Here is a 24686-nt window from a genome sequence, read left to right as displayed (position 1 = left end):
AAGAACATCCAATGGAAAAAAAAAAAGTCTCTTTAACAAATGGTGCTGGGAGAACTGGACAGCAACATGCAGAAGATTGAAACTAGACCACTTTCTCACACCATTCACAAAAATAAACTCAAAATGGATTAAGGACCTGAATGTGAGACAGGAAACCATCAAAACCCTAGAGGAGAAAGCAGGAAAAGACCTCTCTGGCCTCAGCTGTAGCAATCTCTTACTTGACACATCCCCAAAGGCAAGGGAATTAAAAGCAAAAATGAACTACTGGGACCTTACTTAGATAAAAAGCTTCTGCACAGCAAAGGAAACAACCAACAAAACTAAAAGGCAACCAACGGAATGGGAAAAGATATTTGCAAATGACATATCGGACAAAGGGCTAGTATCCAAAATCTATAAAGAGCTCACCAAACTCCACACCCAAAAAACAAATAACCCAGTGAAGAAACGGGCAGAAAACATGAATAGACACTTCTCTAAAGAAGACATCCGGATGGCCAACAGGCACATGAAAAGATGTTCAACGTCGCTCCTCATCAGGGAAATACAAATCAAAACCACACTCAGATATCACCTCACGCCAGTCAGAGTGGCGAAAATGAACAAATCAGGAGACTATAGATGCTGGAGAGGATATGGAGAAACGGGAACCCTCTTGCACTGTCGGTGGGAATGCAAATTGGTGCAGCCACTCTGGAAAACAGTGTGGAGGTTCCTCAAAAAATAAAAAAATAGACCTACCCTATGACCCAGCAATAGCACTGCTAAGAATTTACCCAAGGGATACAGGAGTACTGATGCATAGGGGCACTTGTACCCCCATGTTTATAGCAGTACTCTCAACAATAGCCAAATTATGGAAAGAGCCTAAATGTCCATCAACTGATGAATGGATAAAGAAATTGTGGTTTATATACACAATGGAGTACTATGTGGCAATGAGAAAATGAAATATGGCCCTTTGTAGCAATGTGGATGGAACTGGAGAGTGTGATGCTAAGTGAAATAAGCCATACAGAGAAAGACAGATACCATATGGTTTCACTCTTATGTGGATCCTGAGAAACTTAACAGAGACCCATGGGGGAGGGGAAGGAAAAAGAAAGGGGTTAGAGTGGGAGAGAGCCAAAGCATAAGAGAGTCTTAAAAACTGAGAACAAACTGAGGGTTGATGGGGAGTGGGAGGGAGAGGAGGGTGGGTGATGGGTATTGAAGAGGGCACCTTTTGGGATGAGCACTGGGTGTTGTATGGAAACCAATTTGACAATAAATTTCATATATTGAAAAAAAACTAAAAAATAATACACAGGAAAAACAAAAACTCAATAGAAAATATTCCTGAGGAAATCCAGACATTCGATTTGGTAAAGATTTTATTTTCTTTTCATTTAGAATTATTTTATTAAATTATAAGTGTACAACAGCCTCTCAACTGTACCCATGCACTTACATTGTTTTTTAAGGAAAAATGTTATGCCTTATTACACCATAATCCTAATAGCTTTTCAAAACCTTGAGAAAAATCTTTAAAAAGATTTTATATGTCATCTGAAACTGACAAATTTAACACTATCAAAAAAGAGTGCTTCTATACTCTTACAAAAACCACTAGAAAGAAATAATAATTATAAAGCTAAGAGACTGTCTCAAAGGAACATTTTTTTAAGCAATTCTTCTTCCACAGTAGGGTAATGGTATTAAATAATTCAATCCATTCACAAAATGGCTCTCTGCATCTGCTCTGGTCTCTTCTGCCGTATCACTGCATATTTATGCATGACTGAGATATGAGTTTCCTTAACATTGTTATTTCAATAACCTGAAGCTGTTCTGTTAATTCTGAGAGCTTTCATTCTCTCCTATTTATACAATGAAGCCCATGGCAAATAGGAAGAAGCTGAATTTTGACTTCTTCCCCCATAACCCCCACTTCCTCCACTGCCTGTAGGACCATAGTTGCCTCTAGGACCATAGTTGCCTCCACCATATGGCCTCATATGTTCCTGGTACCACCAAAGATTCCACTTTCATTGGACCATAGTTACAAGGTTACTAGGTATAATTTCCAAAACCATTGTAATTTCCACTTCCATAATTTCCTCCTCCACAGTTGTCATAACCACCTCTGTAGCCCCCATCCTGGTTGCTACATCTAGGTCCCCCACCACCATATCTTCTTCTTCCTCATCCATAACCAGGGCTACCTCTAAAATTGCCACCTGTTGGTTCTCTTCCATACCCATTACAACCATCCCCAAATCCACAACCACTTCATATGCATCAGATCCTCCCCTAAAATTATTTCCTGGTCCTTGTCCAAAATTTCTACCACCACCAGGAGAATCTCCAAAACCAAAGTTTCCTCCTCTTCCACTTCTAGAACTTTGGCCTTCCTGCATTTCTTGTCTACACAAAACCATTCTTACTTTTGCATTATGACCACTGATGGTATAATATTTCTATAACACAATCTTTTTTTTAACGTTTATTTATTTTTGAGACAGAGGGAGACAGAGTGTAAGTGAGGGAGGGGCAGAGAAAGAGACACACACAGAATCTGAAACAGGCTTCAGGTTCTGAGCTGTCAGCACAGAGCCTGATGCAGGGCTGGAACCCACGAGCCATGAGATCATGACATGAGCTGAAGTCGGATGCTTAACCAACTGAGCCACCCAGGCGCCCCTGCAACACAATCTTATTCACAGGATCATGATCATCAAAAGTAACAAATCCAAAGCATCTTTTCTTTCAATACTGCCTATCAGTAATTATATCAATGGTATCAATCTTTCCATATTTCTTGAAGTAATCTCTAAGATGATATCCCTACTGTCTTCATTATTTCCACCAAAAAACAGCTTCTTATACAGTTACATGAGCCCCTGGTTTTCCAGTTTCCTTTTTTGCAACAGCACATTTTGGCTCAACCACTCTCCCATCAATTGAATGAGGTCTTGCAGCCATGGCAGCATCAACCTCAGTCACAGATGAAAAAGTTACAAAACCAAATCATCTTGATCTTTTGCTCACAGGGTCACTGATGACCACACAATCTGGAAGTTTTCCCCATTGCTGGTAGTAGTTCTTCCAATTTTCTTCAGTGGTTTCAAAGCTTAAACCACCAATAAAGGGTAGATAAAAACTCTAAAGTACAGCATGTCTATAGTGCTAAAGAAAATTATAAGAATGATGTCTCACCAATTTGAGAATATCAGTAAAGAGAAATTATGAAAAAGAAACAGAAATTCTGGTATAGTTGAAATAATTTACTAGAGAGACTCAACATCAGGTTTCAGAAGGTATAACACAATCGGTGAATTTAAAAGTGGGCCAGTTGAGATTAACCAGTCTGAAGAACAAAAAGAAAAAAAAATAATAATCAACAGAGCCAAAGAGAAATGTCTGAAACCATCAAGTATATCAATAAATATAATGGGACTTCCAGAAGTAGAGGAGAAAAGAAAGGAGCATAAATAATATTTGAAAGACTAGTGACCAAAACCATTCAAAATTTGATGAAAAATTTTAATCTACACATTCAAAAGGCTGGACAAACTCTAAATAGGATAAACTCAAAGAGAGTCATGCTGAGACACATCATAAACAAACTGCTGAAATTAAAAAAACAAACATAAAAATAATATTTTCACAGCAGTAATAATGAAATGACTCACAATGGGGAAGTGATGATCTATAAAATTACCAGCTTATTTCTCATCAGAAGCTATGGAGGCCATAGGGTGCCTGGGCGGCTCAGTCGGTTAAGCATCTGACTTCCGCTAAGGTCATGATCTCATAGTTTGTGGGTTCAAGTCCCACATCAGGCTCTGTGCTGACAGTTCAAAGCCTGGAGCCTGCTTCAGATTCCGTATCTCCCTCTCTCTGTCCCTCCCCTGCTCCTGCTCTGTCTCTCAAAAATAAATAAATGTTAAAAAAAGTTTTAAAGAAAAAGAAGAAACTATGGAAGTCACAAGCAGTGGAATGACATACTTGAAGAGCTAAAAGCAAAAACTTTTCAAGCAAAAATTTTATATCCAGCAAAACTATCCTTCAAAAAATGAGAGACAAACCAAGACATATTCAAATCTACAAAAACTGAGAGTGTTAGATGCTAATAGGTCTATCCCACACACACAAAAATGCTAAAATGATAGGATACTAGACAGTGATTCAAATCTATATAAAGAAATAAATAACACTGGTAAAATTAACTACATAGGTAAATTTAAGGCAAATATATATGTATTTTTGCTTATAATTCATTGTTCCTATCTGATTTAAAAAGCAGCTGCATAAAACAGTAAATATAAATTAAATTGATGGGCATATAATGCATAAAGATATAATTTGCCATGATAACAGCATAAAAGGAGTGGAGGACCTCAATTTTTTTATACTATTGAGATCAAATTGCTGTTAATATAAATCATACTTTTATAAGTTAACAGGTTAGTTGTAGTTCTCAGTGAAATAACTACCAACATAGGCTAAAATTATACAACATGATAACAACAACAAAAAAGAACTAAAATAGCACATTAGACAATATCATTTGTACACAAAGAAGGCATAAATAGTGGCATTGATGGGGAAAATAAGACACACAGAAGAAAAGGCAAAATTGCAGGTCTTTTTTATTAGTAATTACATAAAATGTAGATGATTATACTCTTCAATAAAAGGCAGACTGGCAGAAAGGATTTAAAAACATGACGGGGTGCCTGGGTGGCTCAGTCGGTTAAGCGTCCAACTTTGGCTCAGGTCATGATCTCGCGGTCCGTGAGTTCAAGACCCGCGTCAGGCTCTGTGCTGACAGCTCAGAGCCTGGAGCCTGTTTCAGATTCTGTGTCTCCCTTTCTCTCTGGCCCTCCCCGTTCATGCTCTGTCTCTCTCTGTCTCTCTCTGTCTCAAAAATAAAAAAATAAACGTTTAAAAATATTAAAAAAAAACATTATATAATTACATATTTTCAATAAAGGCTCACTTTATATTCAAGGACATAAATAGATTGAAAATAAAAGACCATGTGAGCAATAAATGAAGGAGAGCTAGAGTGGTGATACTAATATCACACTTTAATATACCTTAAGGCAAACATTGTTACAAGAGATAAAGAAAAACATTATATAATTAAAGAGCATCAGTCCATAAATAAGATATAGCAATTATAAACATATATGTACCTAACAATTGAGCCCCAAAATACACGAAGGAGAAACTGACAGGATCAAGGGGAGAAATTGTTCAACAATAATAATTGGAGATTTCCATGTTCCACTTTCAATAGATAGATAAAACAACTAGTTTAATTATAATACAGAAATAGGAGACTTTATAAACCAACTGGACATAATAGACATCTATAGAACACCCCACCCGACAACAGCAGAATACACATTTACAAGATAGAAAATATGTTAGAAACGGTCTTAATAAATGTAAAAAATTAAAGTCGTAAAAATATGTTCTTTTTTGCAATGAAATGAAATTAAAAATAAGTATCAAAATAAAATTCAGGAAACTTACAAATATGTGGGAATTAAACAGCACACTCATAAAGAACCCATGAGTCAAAGTCACAAGAAGTTAGGAAATACTTTGATATGAACAAAAATTAAAATGAAAAACACCAAAACTTAAGGTATGGAGTGAAAACAGAGCCAAGAGAGAAATTTATAGCTATAAACAGCTACATTAAAAAGGGAAAAAAAATAAGATCTCAAACCAATACCCTAAAATTCTACCTTAAGACACTGGGAAATAAAAGAACATACTAAGAGCAAACAGAAAGAAGGAAATAATAAATATTAGAGTGAAGAGACAACAGAAGAATAGAAAAACAATAGAGAAAATAATGAAACCAGAAGCTGGTTTTCTGAAGATCAGCAGAAGTGATAAACATTTAGCAAAAAATAGATGACCCAAAACACTAAAATCAGGAAAGAAGGAGGAGACATTACCATAAGCCTTACAGAACAGGAACGATTATAAAGGAATACTATGAACAAATGCTGATAAACTAGATCAGATAAACTAAATGAAATGAATTCTTAGAAACAAACTACTAAAGTGACTCCAGAAAAAATGGAAAATATGGATATGCCTATAATAATAGATCAAATTCATATTTAAAAAACTATCAAAGAAAAAAAAAAGCCCAGCCTAGATGATTTCACTAGTGAATTCGACCAAAGTTTTGAAGAAACATCAACACCAATCTTTCTCAAACTCTTCCAAAAAACAGAAAAGGTGGGAACATTTTTTATTCAATCTATGAAGCCAGATTACCCTGATCTCAAAGCCAGAGAAAGGCATTACAAGAAACAAAAACTATAGACCAGTAGCTGTTACGAATATAGATGCAAAATCCTCAACAAAATATTAGCAAACTGACTCCAGCAGCATATTAAAAGGATTACACATGATAACAAAGTGGGATTTACCCTAGAAATGCAGAGTTGGCTCAGCATACAAAAACCAATCAATATAATACACCATATTTAATAGAATGAGAAAAAACACATTACCATCTCAATGGATGTAAAAAAATTTTTTGACAAAATCCAATGTCTTTTCCTAATTAAAACAGACAAAATAAAACACTTAATACACTAGAAATAGAAGGGAATGTTTTCAAACTGATGAAGGCCATTTATAAAATAACATCATATTAAATGATGAAAGTCTTGGGGCACCTGGGTGGCTCAGTTAAGCATCCCACTTCAGCTCAGGTAAAGATCTCACGGTTTGTGAGTTCGAGCCCTGCATCGGGCTCTGTGCTGATAGCTCAGAGCCTGGAGCCTGCTTCAGATTCTGTCTCTCTTTCTTTCTGCCCCAACCCTGCTCGTGCTCTGTCTCTGTCTCTGTCTCTCTCAAAAACAAATAACATTTAACAAAATGATGAAAGTCTCAAATCTTTCCTCTAAGGAACAAAAAGGTTATCCACCCTTACCACTTCTATTCAACAATGCACTGGAGATCTAGACAGAGGCAAGATAAATTGTGCATGTATTCGAGTAAGTGAACAATCACAACGAAAATATGTTTTATGATTATATAAGGTCCAGAGTCCAGGGTGTCCTGGCTTCTGGAATAAGTTCATACTCCACCTAACTACAGAACTCAGGAACAGCATACCTTTATGTGACTGACACTTCTGTCTGACCCAGGATATTGCCCTGGGTGGCATAATCTCTCATCCCTGTGCTTGTATAAGGAACACAAAGACATTTCAGAATCCTGCCAACGCAGCTCAGAACAGAGTTGGGAATTTCTTTTAGGCCACGAGTGACGGACCTGAAAAGAACTCCTTCCTAAGATGGTGACTCAGCAAACAGGTCTAGATACAAATTCACTTATGAATAATGAGACACATAAAAGTAAGTTTTACTGCTGTTCCTGCTATTATTGTGTGTGTGTGTGTGTGTGTGTGTGCGTGCGCGCGCGTGTGTGCGCGTGAACGCGCGCATGTATGTGAGCTCATATGTCTAGTGCTTCTAAGAAAAGTATTTGAACCACAAAAATAAAGCAGACACTAGGATCCAATTTGCACTAGGGTGCAACTAAGTGTTGGAGCTGTTATTCTCTCAGGGCCGGTCAACCTGACTTCTCATTTCTTCTCATTCCCTAATTACAAACTGTCCCAAAGCTCTCAGTTCAATAATCTCTCATTGCATATTTCTTTTTTTTTTCCCATGTCATTCTCCTTTCTCATTTTTGCCCACGCAAGTTACTTTGGAGAGTCTCTCTTTCCCTATATTTCCCCTCTTCTATCAGCAATGCTCCTGAGTCAGATGCTTTCTGCATAGTTTAAATTTTGCTTTTCTCTCTACTCTAACCTCACAATTCCAACTCCTAGAGTGATCTCACTTCAATCCATCCTTTTCTGCATGTCATTGGAATGCCATTTATTCAAATATATATACAGATATTAACATTTAATAAGTGTGGTATTTACATTCTAAAAGGTGAGAAAGATGACTTTATAGGATTGAAAACCAACACTCTCATACTAACCACTCTGTGTAATAATGTAATAAAAGTTTTTTCAAAGGAACGTGTTGCTATGGAATTCTAAAGGACTATTAATATTCATAGTGAATACATTTTAATGTGCATCAACTCAGGGTTTTAGGACTAGAGTAGAGAGCCAACCTATACTGACTGTAGTTCTGATTGGTAGTAAGTTGGGGAAAATATCAATGTGTAATAAGACTGTGAATAAGTGATTAATTTTTCCTGATTGGAAAAATAAATAATCAAGGACTATCCAGATACAGAATGGAAAAAAGTTCTTTCCAGTCATCAGTGGGGTATCATTCATGTTGTCCTCATATAAGATTTATATTATGCTCCAAAAATCTTTCATGCAAGAATATTATGGCATTGGGCTACTTTGATTTTAACCCCCATGACCTATTCACCTATTCCCCCCACGAATCTTCCTTCTAGTCATCTTCTGTTGGTTCTTTATAGTTAAGAGTCTGTGTTTTGGTTTCTCTCTTTTTTCTTTGTTTTGTTTCTTAAATTCCACATATGAGTGAAATTATATGGTATTTTTCTTTGGCTGACTTATTTTGCTTAGCATTATGCTTTTTAGGTCCATTCACATTGTTGTAAATGGCAAGATTTCATTTTTTTTTTTTTTTGCCGAATAGTGTTCCGTTTTGTGTGTGTGTGTGTGAGTGTGTGTGTGTGTATATATATATATATATATATATATATATATATATATATATCACTTCTTCTTTATCCATTTATCTATTGATAGGCCCTAGGCCTGCTTCCATAATTTGGCAATTTTAAATACTGCTCACTATAAACATAGGGATGCATGTATCCCTTTGAATTAGTGTTTTTATGTTTTTGGAATAAATACCCAGTAATGTGATTACTGGATCATAGGGTAGTTCTATTTTCATTTTTTTGAGAACCTCTATACTATTTTCCAGAGAGGCTGCATCAGTTTACATTTCCACCAACAGTGCAGGAGGGTTTCTACACATCCTCGCCAAAACTTGTTTCTGTGTTTTTTATTTTAGCCATTGTGATAGGTGTGAAATAATATCTCTTTGTAGTTTGAGTTTGTATTTCCCTGATGATGAATGATGTTGAACGTATTTTCATGTGTATATCTTCTTTGAAGAAATATCTGTTCATGGGTTCTGTACTTTTTAAATTTCTTTTAATGTTTATTTATTTTTGAGAGGGAGAGAGACAGACAGTACGTGAGTAGGGGAGGGGCGGAGAGAGAGGTGGAGACACAGAATCCAAAGCAGGCTCCATGTTCTGAGCTGTCAGCACAGAGCTCAACGCAGTGCTCAGAACCACAAACCTGGAGATCATGACCTGAGCCAAAGTCGCACACCTAACTGACTGAGCTCCCCACTTCTGCACACTTTAAAAAATTTTTTTTTAACATTTATTTATTTTTGAGAGACAGAGCACAAGCAGGGGAGGGGCAGAGAGGGAGAGAGACACAGAATCTGAAGCAGGCTCCAGGCTCTGAGCTGTCAGCACAGAGCCTGATGTGGGGCCTGAACCCACCAACTGTGAGATCATGACCTGAGCCAAAGTCAGATGCTCAACCAACTGATCCACGCAGGCGCCCCTCTGCACACTTTTTAATTGGATTTTTTGTTTTTTGGCTGTTGAGTTGTGTAAGTTCTTTATATATTTTGGATACTAAGTGTTTATCGGATATGTCATTTGCAAATACAGTAAAACCTTGGTTTGCGAGCATAATTCATTCTGGAAACATGTTTGTAATCCAAAACACTTGTATATCAAAAAGGATTTCAAGAACAATTGGCTCAGTTGTGATCATGTGACATTTGGTGTCACGTACCACTAGTATTATAAGACATATTTTGTTTATCAAGTTAAAATTTATTAGACATGTTTGCTCATCTTGCAGAACACTTGCAGAACAAGGTACTTGCAATCCAAGGTTTTACATACTTTATTTAATTCCATAGGTTGCCTTTTAGTTTTGTTTATTGTTTCCTTTACTGTACAGAAGCTTTTTATTTTGATGTAGCCCCAATACTTTTTTTTGCTTTTATTCCTTTTGCCTCAGGAGAAACATCTAGAAAAATGTTATTATGGCAAATGTCAGAAAAATTACTTCCTGTCCTGTCTTCTAGGATTTTTTATGGTTTCAGGTCCCACATTTAGGTCCTTAATCCATTTTGAGTTTATTTTTGTGTATGGTGTAAGAAAGTGGTTCAGTGTCATTCTTTTGCATGTAGCTGTCCAGTTTTCCCAGCACCATGTATTGAAGAGACTGTCTTTTTCCCATTGGATATTCTTTCCTGCTTTCTCAAAGATTAATTGACCAGGTAATTGCAGGTTTATTTCTTGGCTTTCTATTCTGTTCTATTGGTCTATGTGTCTGGGTTTTTTGGTTTTTTGTTTTTTTGTTTTTGTTTTTGTTTTTGTTTTTGCCAGTACCATATTATTTTGATTACTACAGCTGTATAGCATATCTTGAAATCTGGAATTGTGATACCCCCAGTTTTGTTCTTCTTTCTCAAGATTGCTTTGGTTCTTCAGGGTCTTCAGTACTTTCATTAAAAATTTAAGGCTATTTGTTCTAGTTCTGTGAAATGTTGTTGGTATTTTAATAGGGATTGCATTAAATTTGTAGATTGCCTTGGGTACTGTGAACATTTTAACAATATTAATTCTTCCAATCCATGGAATATTCGTGTCATCTTTAATTTCTGTCATCAGTGTTCTATAGACTTCAGACTACAGTTCCTTTGCCTCCTTGGTTAAGTTTATTCCTAGGCATTTTATTATTTTGATGCAATTGTAAATGGGATTGTTTTCTTAATTTCTCTTTCTTCTACTTCATTATTATTGTATAGAAATGCAACAGATTTCTGTACATTGATTTTGTATCCTGTGACTTTACTGGATTCATTTATCAGTTCTGATAGATTTTTGGTGTAGTCTTTTGGGTCTTCTATCTATGTTCTATCTATCTTATGTCATCTGCAAATTGTGAAAGTTTTACATCTTCCTTGCCAATTTGGATGCCTTTTATTCCTTTTTCTTGTCTGATTGCTATGCTGGCCTCCACTGACATTCATTCAGGTGAGGAAGGGACACATTGTTAGTTGAGTGAAGGTGAATGTCTAGGCTCCTCGATCATTGCTGAATAGTGGGAGAGGAGTACCAGTTTTTTCTTTGTGTTTGGTTGGCATAGGAGAGTTCTTGCCTGAAAAGTTTCTGTCTTGCTATGTTGCTCATTTCTGGGCCTTTGGCATCAAATGGCAGCCTTTCCTCAAGGATGACTTTATCTTTGCCCATTGACATTTCTGGGTAATTGGTTTCTCCAGTATCCAGTCATGGATATTAGGCAAAAGGAAAACCCAGAAAACTCACATGTATCATTTTTTGAGCCTCAAGGTCCCTAGTCTTTCTACCTTTATCTCTCCACATTTCAGAGTATTCTTGTATTTTTTTACATATATTACAGGGTTTTAGGCTGTAGTTATTATGAGGAAAAGAGAAATGCGTGTCTATTCAGTCTTTCCCCAGAACTATATAATGTCTTGGCTTCTTAATTGACTAATGATATTGTTCCCAATGTCTTCAAGTCTTTAAACAAATGTTCTCACCAAAAGACTAATATACTTGTTTATTTTCTCTAGGCAAATTTTTTGGACTGTTTCAATCAAACACAATTTAATTTAGTTCACCATTGGTCAATGCCTTCTCTTGCTTGACTGAAAAATGAGTACCTGAAACTTATTTTGGTTATAGCCTCAATTTCATTTTTTTTTATTTTCATGAGGAAATCCTTCTAACATATTTAATTTAAAATTTTAAAAATTTATCTTAGAGTTGCTTTACCATAATTTGAGAATATTGTGATGAGAGCTACTATGGTAATGCCAATGTATGTTTTTATCTTTTTTTCCAGTTTTTATTTTAAATTTCAGTTAGTTGACATATAATGTAATATTAGTTTCATGTGTATAATATAGTGATTCAACAATTCCATACAATACCCAGTGCTCATCACAAGTGTACTCCTTATTCCTCATCACCTATTTAATACATTCTCCCACCCACCTCCCCTTTGGTAACCATCAACTTTTTCTCTATAGTTAACAGTCTATTTCTTTTGCCTCTCTCTCTTTCCCTTTGCTCATTTGCTTTGTTTCTTAAATTCCACACATGAATGAAATCATTTGGTATGTGTCTTTCTCTGACTTATTTCACTACTGCCTAGTTCCATCCATGTTTTTGCAAGTGGCAAGATTTCATTGTTTTTGATGGCTGAGTAATATTCCTGTGTGTGTGTGTGTGTGTGTGTGTGTGTGTGTGTGTGTACACCACATCTTTATCCACTCATCAATGGACACTTGAGCTATTTCCAAATTTGGCTATTGTAAATAATGTTTCTATAAAGATTGGGATGCATGTACCCCTTAGATTTAGTATTTTTGTATTCTTTGGGTGAATACCTAGTAGTGCAATTGCTGGATCATAAATTAGTTCTATTTTTAATTTTTTACAAACCTCCATACTGTTTTCCAGAGCGACTGCACCACTTTGCACTCCCACCAACAGTGCAAGAAGATTCCCCTTTATCCACATCCTTGCAAACACTTCATTTTTGTGTTGTTGATTTTAGCCATTTTGATAGGTGTCAGGTTGTACTTCACGTTGTTCTAATTTGTATTTCCCTGAAGATGAGTGATGTTGAGCATCTTTTCATGTATCTATTGGTCATTTGGATATTTTCTTTGGAAAAATGTCTATTCATGTCTTCTGCCCATTTTTAAATTGGATTATTTATTTTTGGGTGTCAAGCTTTACTAGTTTTTTTTTAATGTTTATTTTTGAGAGAGAGAGAGAGAAAGTGAGCAGGGGAAGGGCAAAGAGAGAGGGAGACACAGAATCCGAAGCAGGCTCCCAGCTCTGAGCTGTCAGCACAGAGCCTGACACAGCACTCAAACTCACCAACTGTGAGATCATGACCTGAGCCAAAGTTGGTTGGACACTTAACCAACTGAGCCACCCAAGTGTCCTTATACTAGTTCCTAATGTATTTTGCATACTAACCCTTTATTGGATATGTAATTTGCAAATATCTTCTCCTATTCCATAGGTTGTCTTCTCGTTTTGTTGGTTGCTTCATTCTCTATGCAAAAGCTTGTTATTTTGCTGTAGTCACAAGAGTTTATTTTTGCTTTTGTTTCCCTTGCCTCAGGAGACATATCTAGAAAGAAGTTGCTATGCCCAATGTCAGAGAAATTACTATCTGTGCTTTCTTCAGGGAATTTTGTGATTTCAGGTCTCACATTCAGGTCTTTATTACACTTTGAGTTATTTTTGTGTGTGGTGAACGAGAATGGTCCAGTTTCATTCTTTTGCATGTTGCCAGTTTTCACAACATTTGTTGAAGAGATAATCTTTAGCCAGTGGAAATTCTCTCTTGCTTTGTCAGACATTAATTAACCATATACTTGTGGGTTAATTTCTTGGTTTTCTATTCTGTTCTATTGATCAATGTGTCTATTTTTGTGCCAGTACCATACTGTTTTGAATACTACAGATTTGTAATGTAATTTGAAGTCCATAATTGTGATGTCTACAACTTTGCTTTGCTTTTTCAAGGTTACTTTGCCTATTTGGGGCCTTTTGTGGTTTCATAAAAATTTTAGGATTGCTTGTTTTAGCTCTGTGAAAAATGCTGGTAGTATTTTGGTAGGGATTTCATAACTGTTTAGATTGCTTTGGGTGGTATCAATATTTTAATGATGCTTGTTTTTCTAATCCATGATCATGGAATGTCTTTCCATTTCTCTGTGTCATCTTCAGTTTCTTTCATCAGTGTTTTATAGTTTTCAGGGTACAGTTCTTTCACTTCTTTGGGTAGGCTTATTCCTGGGAATCTTATTGTTTTTGGTGCAACTGTAAATAGGATTGATTTAATTTCTCTTTCTGCTACTTCATTATTGGTGTATAGAAATGAAACAGATTTCTATACATTGATTTTGTGACTTTACTGAATTCATGTATCAGTTCTAGCAGTTTTTTGGTGGAGTCTTTCAAGTTTTCTACATAGAGTATCATGTCATCTGCAAATAATGAGTTTTACTTTTCCTTTGCCTATTTGGATGTCTTTTATTTATTTATTTTTTGTTATTGTTGCCTAATTGCTGTACTAGGACTTCCAGTACTACGTGCATAAAAGTGGTAAGAATGGAAATCCCTGTCTTGTTCCTTAATGTAGAGGAAAAGCTCTCAGTTTTTCCCATTGAGGACAATGTTACCTATGGATTTTCCAGTTATGGCCTTTCTTATGTTGAGGGATGTTCCCTCTAAACCTACTATGTTGAGGGTTTTTATCATGAATGGATGTGTACTTTGTCAAATACTTTTTCTGCATCCATTGAAATGTTCCTATGGTTTTTATGCTTTCTTTCATTAAGGTGGTATATCACATTGATTGATTTGAAAATATTAAACCACCCCTGAAGCCAAGGAATAAATACCACTTCATGGTGGTGAACGAATTTTTAAATGTATTGTTGAATTTGGTTTGTTAGCATTTTGTTGATTTTTTGCACCTATGTTCATCAGAAATATTGGCCTATAGTGCTCTTTTTTGTGTGGTGTTTTTATCTGGCTTGGTATCAGGGAAATGATACTCATAGAATGAATTTGGAGGCTTTCCTTCCTTTAGTAATTTTTAGAATAGTTTTAGAGGAATAGCTATTAACTCTTCTTCAAATGTTTGGTAGAATTCGCCTGTGAAGCCATCTAGCCTTGGACTTTTGTTGGTTGGGAATTTTTAACTTACTGATTCAATTTCTTTTTTGGTTATTGGTCTATTCAAATTTTCTATTTCTTCATGATTCAATTTTGGTAAGTCATATGTTTCTAGCAATTTATCCATTTCTTCCAGGTTGTATAATTTGTTGGCATGTAATTTTTCATTGTGTTCTCTTGTTTGTATTTCTGTGGTGTTGGTTGTTATTTCTCCTCTTTCATTTTTGATTTTCTTTATTTGAGTCTTCTCTCTCTCTCTCTCTCTTTCTCTCTCATCTCTCTTATGAGTGTAGTTAGAGGTTTACCAATTTTGCTGATCTTTTCAAAGAACCAGCCCCTGGTTTCATTGATATGTTCTATTGTTTTTTAATTTCTATATCATTTATTTCTGCTCTAATATATATTATTTCCTTCCATCTGCTTGTTTGGGGTTTTGTTTCTTTTTCCTTTTGTAGAGTTTTTAGGTGTAAGATCAGGTTTTCTATTTGAGATTTTTTTCTTTCTTCTTGAGGTAAGCCTGTATTGCAATAAACTTCACTCTTAGTACCACTTTTGCCATGTTCCAAAGGTTTTGGATTATTGTGTTTTCATTTTCATTTGTTTCCATGTACTTTGTGATTTCTTCTTTGATTTCTTGGGTGACACATTCATTGTTTAGTAGTATGTCATTTAACCTCCACATATTTGTGGTCTTTCCAGATATTTTCTTTTGTTGATTTCTAATTTCAGGGAATTGTTGTCAGAAAAGATGCATGGCACAATTTTGATCATTTTAAATTTGTTGACACTTGTTTTGTGCCTTAATATGTGATCTATTCTGGATAATGTTCCATGTGCACCTGAAAGGAATGTGTATTCTGCTGTTTTAGAATAGAATGTTCTGAATATACCTGTTCAGTTCATCTGGCCCAGTGTGTCATTCAATGCTATTGTCTCCTTGATTTATTTTCACTTTAGATGATCCTTCCATTGATATAAGTGGGTTGTTAAAGCCCCTGTTATTAAGGATTATTATCCTTTATGTTTGTTATTAATTTGTTTATGTATTTGGGTGCTCTCATATTGGGTGTATAAATATTTACAATTATTATATCTTCTTGTATTGTCCTTTTAATTATTATATTGTGTCCTTCCTGGTCTCTTATTATAGTCTTTGTTTTAAAGACCAGTTTGTTTGATATAAATATTGGTATTCTGGCTTTCTTTTGACATTTATTTGTCTGATAAGGGTTTCTGCATCCCCTCACTTTCAATCTGCTGGTATCTTCAGGTCTAAAATGAGTGTCTTGTGGGTAGCCTATGGATAAGTCTTGGGTTTTTTTAATCCATTCTGACACTCTCTGTCTTTTGATTGGAGCATTTAGTCCATTTACATTCAAAGTAATTACTGATAGATATGTATTTCTTGCCATTTTATTACTGTTTTGTGGTTGTTTCTACAGATTTTCTCTGACCTTTTCTTATCTTTCTCTTTCATACTTTGGTGCTTTTCTATAATGGTATATTTGGATTTTCTTTCTCTTTATTCTTTGCATGTTTATTAGTGTTTTTTGATATATGGTTACCATTAGTTTTTGCATATAACAGTCTAGATTAAGTTGATGGTCATTTAAGATTGAAGACATTCTTTTCTCCTATCCTCCCCATTATAGGTGTATGTTACCATATTTTATATCCTTTTATTATGAGTTCCTTAACTGATTTTTTATAGAAATGCTCATTTTAATGTTTTTGTCTTTTCTACTGTCACTTTTGGTCTCTCCTTTCCAATCAAAGAGTTACCTTTAATATTTCTTGCAGGGCTGGTTTAGTGATCATGAACTCCTGTAGTTTTTGTTTGTCTGGGAAACTCTGTATCACTTCTTGTATTCTGAAGGATAGCTGTACTGGATAGAGTATTCTTGGCTGCAGATTTCTCCCATTCATCACTTTGAATATATCTCTTCTGGTTTGCCAAGTTTCTGTTGAGAAATATCCAGCTAGACTTATGGGTCTTCCCGTCCCAAAAGAAGTTAATAACTGTTTTTTGTCCTGCTGCTTTTAAGATTTTTTTTTACACTATATTTTTCAAATTTATTTACAATATGTCTTGGTATTGGGGCACCTGAGTGGCTCAGTTGGTTGAACATCCTACTTTGCCTCAGGTCATAATCTTGTTATTCATGAGTTCGAGCCCTGCATCAGGCTTGCTGTTGTTAGTGCAGAGCCTACTTCAGATCCTCTGAACCCCCTCTCTCCTTGCCCCTCCCCCACTTTCACTCTCTCTCAAAAATAAATAAACATTTAAAAAAGAAAAAAAAAATATGTCTTGGTGTTCGTCTGCTTTTGTTGATTTTGATGGGAGTTCTCTGTTCCTACCAGATCTGGATGTCTGTTTCCTTCCCCAGATTTGGGAAGTTTTCAGTTATTATTTCTTCAAATAAGTTTTCTGCTTTTCTCTTTGGCAACTCCTATAATACAAATTATGTTTGTTATGTTTGATGGAGTCACTGAGTTCCCTAAGTCTATTCTCCTCTTACATAATTCTTCCTTTTCTCTTTTGTTCAGCTTCATTATTTTCCATTATATTGTTTTCTAGGTTGCTGATTCATTCCTCTGCTTCTTCTAGCCTGCTATGCATTGTGTCAAGCCTGTTTCTAATCTCATTTATTGCATTCTTCACCTCTGATTCTTTTTTTACTTCTTACATCTGTGGTAATGGTCTCCCTGATGGCTTCTTTTCTCAACCCCAGTGAATATCCTTATGACTGTTGCTTTAAATTATCCATTAGGCATGTTACTTATATCTATTTCAGTCTAGATCTCTGGCTATGGCTTTATCTTGTTCTTTCATTTGGCATTCCTCCATCTTCACATTTTGTCTCAGTCTCTGCCTTCTTCTCTGTGTTAAAAAAGCCAGTTATGTGTCCTGCCCCTGAAAGTAATGGCCTTATGAAGAAGAGGTCATGCAGTTTCCAGGGCCTGGAACTTCAGGGAATGTCTCTTGTGTGCTGCATGCACTCTGCTGTTGTGTTTTGGCTGCTCTGTCCTTCAGACCAGGAAGTAGTACACAGAGGCTTTCTTTGCCTGCTGTTCGCAATGTTTGGTCCTTGGCCTGAATGTGGCCTGTTTTAACTAGGTGCACTCTGGTCTGCTTGTGAAATGAGACCTGTTACCTCCTCCACTGGAGGAGCTCCAGCTCCACTGGAACTGAAATTCTGCAAAATTCTCTGATTGAGAGACATAATGTAGGCAAAAGTTTGTGCTGTCTTCTGGGGAAGGGTCCTGCTGTGCTGGGATCTAAATGAGCTTGACTGAGAAGGGCAGTTCCACCACAGTACAAGGGGATGGGGCTTGGTATATGCAAGTTAAGTAACCAGTGATGGCATTGTGCCAGTTACCATATGTTGTATGTCCATAGGTTGTTTGCCTTCTCTCCAAGAGCAGCCCCAATGTCTGCAGGGTCTTCTGGAGCCAAGCCCACTGATGACAATTAAAGTCCAGGGTAAGTTCTGATCACAAGAACTCATGAAATTCAGTCCCTCTCACTTTCCAAGCCAATGGCTATGGGAAACATTCTCCTTGTTTATTCCCCTGTGTGCTCCTCTCTCACACACACACTTCTCCATGGTCAGGGCTCCCTTCCCTTTATAGCAGCCAGTATTCATTTCTCCCCTAAGTCACATCTCTGCATTTCCTACCTTCTTCAATGTGGTCTCTCCTCTACCTTTAGTTGTGGAGTTTGTTCTGCTAGTCTTCAGGTCAATTTCTGAGGTATTTAAAATGATTTGATAGTTATCTAAGTGGCATTCATGGTCTGAGGTAAGCCTAGGGTCCTCTTACTATGCCACCATCTTCCCTCTATGTTGTTTTCTTTTAGAACAGCTATAATGCTCTTACATAATAAATACATATAATTCAGTAAGAAAATAACCCACACTCCAATATACTTTAAAATTTTTCATTCAAATCCTACTTTTATCTTCTTTCCTTATTTTGACATGACTGGCATTCCCTGCTAATAAAACAAAGACATATAATAAAGTGTTGCTGTGGTGTGATAGTCTAGCCATTCAAATGATGCTCAATTATAACTGTATCACTGCACTACAAGCAGTCTTGATTGCAGCTACTCATCTTTATTATTGTAGTGCAAAACAGTTATAGACTATACACTAAGATTGAACATAGATGAGTTCTATGGGCACTAAAATTTGAATTTCACATTTTTGCATCACGTTTTTTTCATTTTTTTCAATGATTTTAAAATGTGAAATCTATTCTGAAATCACAAGCCTTCCAAAAATACGTGTCAGACTTCATTTGGTTTGTGGACCAAAGTCTGACTATATCATTTTTGGCTTCATAGAGTATAGCAAAGTGATGAGGAGACACATGGAATTTGGCAGAGATTCCCTCATTTACTGTGAGGTGTCCGCACTCAGGGTTCATCAAAACCCATGGGATAACCCTTGGTTTACCCTCAAATACTCAATCCTATGCTGTCTTCTCAGTGGCTGTTGTGATCTGCTGCTGTAGTGTTTGGGAGAAATGGGATCCCTGAGCTTTATCTATAAAGATTGAAACTTGCTCAGAGACCTACGGGTTACCTGAATTATAAAACTTCTATTGTAGAAACAGCAATAAAGTTGGTCCAGATGTCAATAAGGAAATTTTCTGTCATTCATTTTTCAGAATTCCACCCTGAAGCAGATGTAAACACCTATCCTCTCTTACGTCTAGGGATCATCATTTTTATTATTTTCCTGTGCAAAAACGAATATGGTAATAGTGGTAAGTTAGTTAACATGTAAAGTCATGGTATCATAAGGGTTCATTACTCTGACCAATTTTGACATGGTTCCTGAATAATGATTATAACAGAGATGAGGGGAATCTGCCTTCTCATTATAAAAACAGAATTAGAAGTAAGAGATGTGACAGTCTCACTTTATTGTTTACTTTTTACTTTTTCACATTTATTTCTAAGCCACATAATTAAGAGAGATTTTGAAAAACTGCAATTCATCAAGTATTTCATTCTCAAAATTGTAAAGTTTCTCAAAACATGTCTTTAAAATTAACAGTATAATGTTTAACAGGAAAATCTGTAATATTTGAATTACTTATGAAATATTTGATTATTTTGATAATAAGTCATTGAAAGAAGATTCTCTCAGTCTCTCTGTCTTGTTATTTCAACTGTTAGGATTAGAAATAACTTGGGGCACCTGGGTGGCTCAGTCAGTTGAGTGTCCAACTCTTGATTTTGGCTCTGGTCATGATCTCACGTTCATGAAATCGAGCCCCATGTCTGGCTCTGCACTCACAGTGTGAAGCTTGCTTGGGAATCTCTCTCTCTCCCTCTCTCTCTGCCCCTACCCTGCTCACATGTGCACCTGTGCTTTCTCTTTTCTCTCGGAAACATAAGCAAATAAACTTGAAAAAAAAAAGAAATAACTGGTTGAAGTTGTAAAGAGTTTGAACTCTAAAGAGTTCTCTAAAGAGCTCTGTAGAGTCCTTTATATATAAAGAAGAATTTTAATAATAGGATCTTTCTCATTATTGAGTATTTTTATAAAGAAATTTCACTACCACTGATAGCATGTAATCAAAATCTTAATGGTCATATAAATAAATTATTTTCTTGATTAGAGAATAGTTCTTCTATTACAGAATGGATTCCTAAGCTAGATGGAGGATTAAAATATATCATAAATAATGTGAAAGTGTAAAAAAGAAATCTTAAAATCTCAAGCAAGATTTATGGGGAAATGTTAAAAAATCTTTACCACATATTTTTTAGAATTTTTACAATTTATAATTTTTACTATTTCCAAAAAAAAATTCCTACTTAAAAAAGATATACTCTGCAGTGCCTACAAATTAAAAAATCCTGAATATGCATAAATTTACAAGTGAATAAGTTGGGATTTATTTCAATATAGATTCACAGAAGGCAATAGGAATCAGTGATTATTAATGAATGAAATCCTATACAATATATTTTATTCTGAAAACAAACACACTGGATTTAAATAAATGCTATTAAATAAAAGCAAGACAAAATTTTTTAAAAATTCAATTTAAATGAATAAACATATAGTCAACTTAACGATAAAAATGGATATTGATACAAAACAGGAAGCAAAATTTGAATAAATATATTTTAAAGTTCCTAATAATACAGGGCACCTGGGGGGCTCAGTCAGTTGAACATCTGACTTTGGCTCAGGTCATGATCTCGCGGTTTGTGAGTTCGAGCCCCGCGTCGGGCTCTGTGCTGACAGCTCAGAGCCTGGAGCAGGCTTCTGATTCTGTGTCTCCCTCTCTCTCTGCCCCTCCCCCACTCACACTCTGTCTCTCTCTCCTTCAAAAATAAATAAACATTAAAAAAATTTTTTTTAAGTTCCTAATACATTAAAACAATAAACATACTATTAGAATCTGGTACAAGGTATATAGTCACACAATCTAATTTAAGGAATCAGGCACAATATCTGTATGAGGACTAATTGCAACTATTTCACTGAAGATGATTATAAAGCAGGCATCAGGAAAGCTGCTGTTCTAAAAGCTGTTGTGAAGGGCACCTGGGCGGGTCAGTCAGTTAAGCGTCCATCCTAAGGTTCAGGTCATGAGCTCAAGGCTTGTGGGTCTGAGCCCTGATTCAGGCTCTGTGCTGACAGCTTGGAGCCTGGAGCCTGCCTTGGATTCTGTGTCTCCCTCACTCTCTCTCCCTCCCCGGCTCATGTACTGTGTCTCTCTCTCTCTCTCTCAAAAAATAAATAAACATTAAAAAAAAATTAAAAGCTGCTGTGATATAAGCAATGGACTGGTTTTTCTTTGTGTGGCTCTTATAAATCATCACAACTCTAATGGGTAATATTCAGACCTATAGCATTGCAAAGATTCTGCACGGTCAACCTTAGATATAAAAATCAACCAGTCATATCCATGTGTTCTTATGTTAGTCTTCACCATGCTGCATATGCACTGGACATGGAACCACTAAAATCCTCCAATGACCTTCTCCATGAAATGGATGGGTTTAGGGCTGGCTTCACAGATACACAACTTATGCAGTTGTTCAGGGCCCACTGCTGAGAATGCCCTCTGCTTGGTATAATGCTGTGCTTTCACTATGCTGGACTTTCAGTAAGTTTGTCTTTGAATATCTGTTTTATAAATAAAGTCCAATGAGGTAATAGACCATGCATATGAGCAGAGGAAGCAGCACACAGTTCTGCTCCAGCAGCAGTCCACACACAGTGGGGTCAGGCCTCTGGCTAACACAGGCAATGCACACTTTAATTGGCGCAATGCGTATCCAAATGCCTGTGGCAAGCAGAATACCATGGGGCCAAGGAAGTGACTGGCACAGGCTTACAAATAGTAACAAAAGTTAAAGACTGTCACATTCAATTTATAAAATAAACTTATATTTATACAAAACTTTGGATGGACCAATTATTAATGAAGACTATATTTAAAACAAATTTTTTGAATGTTTATTTATTTTTGAGAAAGAGAGAGACAGAGCATGAGTGGGGGAGGGGCAGAGAGGAGACACAGAATTCGAAGCAGGCTCCAGGCTCTGAGTTGTCAGCACAGAGCCCAACATGGTGCCTGAACCCACGAACCGAACCATGAGATCATGACCTGAGGCGAAGTCAGATCCTTAACTGACTGAGTCATCCAAACGCCCCAATGAAGAAGACTATTTTTAAGTTAATTTACCTTGGAATTAAAGATCCAGCATTACAGTGCATAAAAAGACATTTTGAGTTATAAACAAATCATGAAGCCACTTTCAGTTTCTTGTACAGCATGCACATTACCGAACATGTCAGAGAAACATCAAAATGCCATTACATAAATTTATCTTTAAGGTCAGGACCTCCTGAATGGCAGACTGAGGATCTCCATAAATACACTTCTCCAAAAAAAGCAATGAAACACTGGCCAAATGGTCAAAATCAGAACTCTGGAAGTTAACCATGATGTACAACAATTCAGGGAGTATTTATTCAGGAAGAACTGCTGAAATTCTTAAGAACAGTAGGAGTTTGTGCATTGTAACTTGGCCTGCTCCTAACTTGGCTTGCTCCTATCCCTCTCTCTCCAACTCTGTGGTAGCCTTTAAAATAGCAGCCTTGTAACCATGGTAGCTGTGAAACAGAAGCCTTAAGGCAACCAGAATATTACCAGATTGACCTGTTTCATAGCTCCCTGGAAAAGCACCTTTCACTGGACATTGTCATTATTTGATCTGGTTTAGAAATTCTTTCATTGGAAAAACCCTATCCTCAGGGAATTTGTCAAAAACAATCAACTGCATATTTTTACATCTACCTAAAAATATGGTATCAGTCAGGCAAGTAAGGGGCAGAACAAAACTTTTAAAGGAAGATCTGAGCAATGAGATGTCCAAAGGGCACTTTGAAAAACTCTGATTTGGAAATCTAGAAAACTGCATCCATGGGCAGGGCTATGTGCATGTCCAGGAGAGCCTAAGAGGTCCCCAATATCTCAGCTCTGGTTGACTGAGGCTGGAAACGGAAAGCGAAGGCTAAAGCCAAGTTATAAACATTCTGAGCATCACAGGCATCCCCTAACACACACAGAGCCCCTTAGCAAAAGGTGGGAAATGTTTTGGCTCAAAGCAGTAGTAACAAAATCTCTGACCGATCGTTAACTGACCAGTAAGCTAAGTGCTCAAAGACTTCAGTGGCTACACACTACATGGAATTCAGACTTCACAGAGTTACGAAAACCACTAACCAAATAAATGGCAGCAACAACAACATGCTTTGGGGGAGGGAGAGGAATCAGATTTCCGGAGTTGACACAGTATATTTTCTAACACTTCTGGTTTTTATCCAAATATTAGGAGACACAAAGAAGCAGGAAAGTATGGCCCACATGCAGAAAAAAAAAAGACAGAAACTGTCCTGGGGTGGAGGGAGTGGGTCAGTGTTGGACTTATTAGACAACGATTTTTAAATAAGTTATTATAAATATATCAAAGCTTGCAAGGAAACCAATTCTTTGAGTTAAATAATTAAAAGCAAGTATGACAGTGATGTCCATCAAACAGATAATAAAGATAGAGAGTAAAGAGATATTATAGAAACTTTTTGTTGAAAAGTGCAAAAAGAATATTTTCTTTCAAGTGCAAATGAGTATTAAGAAGAATAGACCTTATGCTAACCCATAAAACAAGTACTAATATATTTTAAAAGATGAAATCATATACAACATGTTCTTTGACTACAGTGAAGTTATTTTACAAATCAGCAACAGAAGGAAATTTGAGAACAAACATTAGGCACATAAGTTATTATTTTATTTAATTTTTTAATTTTAATTTTTAAAACTTTATTTATTTGAGAGAGAGAAGGAGTGCACATGTATGCACAGGGAAGGGACATAAAGAGAGGGATAGAGAGAGAGAGAGAATCCCAAGCAAGCTCTGCACTGTCAGCATGGAGCCCAATGCGGGGCTCGAACTCACAAACTATGAGATCATGACATCAGCCAAAGTTGGATGCTTAATCAAGTGAGCCACCCAGGCACCCCAGGTACATAGGTTTTTTAAATATCCAATGGGTCAAAGATGAAATTTTAAGGAAAATAAAATATTTTCATTTGAATAAAAATTAAAACACACTTTCATTCAATTTCATGACTGAGAATGGTATATCCATTGCATGGGTGTACCAGATTTGGTTTATCCATTTCTCTGTCAATAGATTCTTCAATTCTTCCTGCATCTTTTGCCTACTGTTAACAGTGCTGCTATGACTATTTCTGAATGAGTGTTTGAATACTTGTTTTTAATATTTCTGGGGCATATACTGAAGAGTAATTTTCTGGGTTATATGGTATTATATGTTTAACTTTTTTGG

General features: G+C 36.2%; 1 protein-coding gene across 10 annotated transcripts in view; it reads left to right on the top strand.

The window, feature by feature from the left end:
* Positions 1-7130: 7130 nt before the first annotated feature.
* Positions 7131-24686, top strand: part of LOC131513991 (butyrophilin subfamily 1 member A1-like) — a 42354-nt gene continuing 24798 nt past the window's right edge. For 7 of the 10 annotated variants that reach the window (XM_058733478.1, XM_058733472.1, XM_058733473.1 and 4 more), the window contains exons 1-3: positions 7133-7382; positions 18197-18280; positions 19471-19569. In XM_058733478.1, the coding sequence (XP_058589461.1) occupies positions 7322-7382; positions 18197-18280; positions 19471-19569 (244 nt within the window). In that variant the 5' untranslated portion in view covers positions 7133-7321. Of the gene's footprint in view, positions 7383-18196; positions 18281-19470; positions 19570-24686 lie in introns of all 10 variants that reach the window. The other 3 variants (XM_058733477.1, XM_058733476.1, XM_058733475.1) reach the window with 2 other exon arrangements.

Source organism: Neofelis nebulosa, chromosome 6, assembly GCF_028018385.1.
Source record: "Neofelis nebulosa isolate mNeoNeb1 chromosome 6, mNeoNeb1.pri, whole genome shotgun sequence".
Classification (NCBI taxonomy): domain Eukaryota; kingdom Metazoa; phylum Chordata; class Mammalia; order Carnivora; family Felidae; genus Neofelis; species Neofelis nebulosa.
The sequence above is the reverse complement of the archived record's forward strand: the minus strand, read 5'-3'. Positions and strand labels throughout refer to the sequence as shown.